Here is a 2,833-nt window from a genome sequence, read left to right on the forward strand (position 1 = left end):
TAATTTTATCTTAAATTTTTAACATATATAATTTGAGATTGTTTTCAGAAATTAAAGATGTAATACATAAATATACCTTTAAATTTCTGATAAATACGTCCTTCAACTTTGAGTATGCACAAATAATCACATGTGGCGTATATTTATATGTGGACACTCAAAGGACATGCATGCTTGTGTTATGCATTTGGGAATCATGACAGATAATTTGAGACTGAACGAGTAATTAATAAATATTAAATGGCCCCCATACCCTTATAGTTAGGAACTTAGGATTAAGCTAATCTCCAACGAAATATCAATATATATATCCGTTACTCGTGAATAAGAAGCGCCAGATAAGAGGAGCGTTTTTACAACCCCTCATTTTTCATGCTTACACATTTAATTTATACAAAATATATAACATGAAGTGAGTGAAGAGTTTTGAATTGTGACATCAAAAAAAAAAAAATTGTAAAATTTTCTACAATATGGCCTCTCATATTCATCATGATGATCATACAAGTGCTACTAATTCTTCTTCATATTCTACTCCAAAACTTTCTTTATCTAAACTTCCAAACAAACCAATTAGAAACAACATTAATAATAACAACAATCATGTACTAGCTAGTAGTACTACATATGCAACTCCACCACTTCATCCAACACTTACAATTCCATTTCAATGGGAAGAGGCACCAGGAAAACCAAAAGTTACAAAGTCCAAAACAGCAAGGTGTCTAGACTTGCCACCAAGGTTAACATTGTTGTTGAATGAGGAAGGTAAAATTACTAATACGCCCTCCCCAACGACCGTGCTGGACGGTCCTTGTAACGTGGGGAGGTGTTTTTCGTCGATTGACGAAGCATCTCTTGAGAAGAAAGAAGAGATTAGGAGTGGTAATAATAAGGAGAATATTATGATGGGATCATGGAGATGGGAAAACTTGAAGGAGAATAATGATAATAATAGAGGAGTTGTTGACAAGGGTAGTTCCGACTTTTCAGGTCCTCTTAATTGTTCTACTTCAAGTGCTTATGATTTTGATACACATCAAAAGAAATTCTTAAGGTTTACAGGGAAAGGAAGCTTCTTCAATTTCTCTCGTAACAATTCGAATCTCTTGGTAAGTTTCCTTTAATATAATACCCTTTCTTAATCTTGGCCTAAATTATGTATGTAAGTTAATTAATTATTAGTATTAGAAAAGGAAAATGTATTCTTCTTTCATCTTACTGCCCCAAAGAAAAAAGACAGAATTCTTCTCATCTGTCCTAGCCTTGGTGGACAGAGTAATCTGATACATGTTGTTGGTGGGAGGTGACACATATATCGTGAAATTAGTCAAGGTGCAAAAAAGAAGAAAAAAAGACAAGTAACTTCTCTCGCTAGACAATAAAAATTTGTAAATCGCTAATTTTTAAAACATACTATTAACTATTTAGCGACAGATTAAGACGAAATTCTAGCCTAAGATGTTAGCTAGGAATTCAATATTAACAGTCACTTTTACTTATATTATAGTAGTAAGTCAAATCAGTACCAAAAAAACATATTTTATTCATTTCAATTTGTTTATTGTACCATGACTGAATTTTTATTTTGCTTGAGTGGCTAATCAATTATAATCTGTTTATAATAAATATATATTAATTATTGTGTATTGATTTACAGGGAGGAATTTACGAAAGCTTTAAGCAAGTGGTTCCATGGAGATGGAGACGGCCAAAAAACAAAAGAGCTATATGAGCAATATATTATATGAATATAAGGAAAAAAATTATCCTATAATTATTTCTCACTTTTAATTAACATGGATTAATTATAAATTGAGTCAATTATCTATAATGACTTTATTATTATGTACTTGGTTAATTATAATTAGTTCATGGAATTACTAATCTGTATTTAGGTGCAATGTACTTGGAACTTGATTATGTATATATTGGTTGTATACGCCATGTGAACTTATCTACTATTTGTACTGAGCACTTACGCAATGAAATTAACATATACATGCACTGTATAAACTTTGAGAAGTCTTTCAAATGCAAGTATACATTTTTTAATTATATTTGGACTTGTATTTGTACATAAAGTATTAACTTAATTCATATTTCACAAGTTACCTAAGTAGTAATAATTTTTTTATAGCTATATAAATATAATAACTATTTCTTCGTATTAGTTGTTCACTTTCTCTTTTACGCTCTTGAGAAATTATAAATAAGAAAACTTTTATGAATATTTACAAATTTATTTACACCTTAAAAAAAGAATTAATTGCAAGGATAAAGTGAAAAAACGTAATTAATTCTATTTTGATTTTGTAAATTAACAAGCAATTTGAGACAACTATTTTTGCAGAGGGAATAGTATCTTTTAAACAACTATTAATGTGGAATCAAAAACTCATCTTTTCAAAAGATACTTGATACAATTTTAAAAACTCAAGTTTCAAAAGATAGAGAGGGAATAACATGTTTAAAAACTCAAGTTTCAAAATATCTATTTTTCTTTTTATACATTTTGCAGAATCAAACAACAGTACTATACCAAATGCAGTTTCAAAAAATGAAATTTGGGGAGGATAAATATTGTACACCTACTTCAGAGGTGAAAATATTGTTTATGATACGTACTCTCTTAGCAAGAACAAATAATCCCACCCCAAAAAAAAAGTAACGAAAATACAATTGAAAAAAACCACATGGCAATCACAACAATAGTAACATAATCAAACTATGTTGTATAAATTAAAACAAAAAAGTAGTTATGGAGACTTGAAGGGAAATTCTTAGCAAGACTTTTTGTATTAAGATCACAACCAAAAGGGGAAAAGATTGT

The 2,833-nt window shown here is 29.5% G+C and overlaps 1 protein-coding gene across 1 annotated transcript; it reads left to right on the top strand.

The window, feature by feature from the left end:
- The first annotated feature begins 473 nt into the window (after positions 1-473).
- LOC125813758 (uncharacterized protein At4g00950) lies at positions 474-1,847 on the top strand. Its single transcript, XM_049493229.1, has 2 exons — positions 474-1,112; positions 1,661-1,847. The coding sequence occupies exons 1-2, from the start codon at positions 474-476 to the stop codon at positions 1,733-1,735; spliced, it is 714 nt and encodes a 237-aa protein (XP_049349186.1). The 3' UTR covers positions 1,736-1,847.
- Positions 1,848-2,833: the final 986 nt, after the last annotated feature.

This window comes from Solanum verrucosum, unplaced genomic scaffold (assembly GCF_900185275.1).
Source record: "Solanum verrucosum unplaced genomic scaffold, falcon-dt-bn FXZP01000205.1, whole genome shotgun sequence".
Lineage (NCBI taxonomy): Eukaryota > Viridiplantae > Streptophyta > Magnoliopsida > Solanales > Solanaceae > Solanum > Solanum verrucosum.

What these genes read in the sequence shown, in the direction of transcription:
- LOC125813758 (XM_049493229.1), top strand. Translation starts at nt 474, where the DNA reads ATGGCCTCTCATATTCATCATGATGATCATACAAGTGCTACTAATTCT. An exon ending in GTAACAATTCGAATCTCTTG is followed by an intron (nt 1,113 to 1,660) that starts GTAAGTTTCCTT and finishes ATTGATTTACAG; the next exon opens with GGAGGAATTTACGAAAGCTT.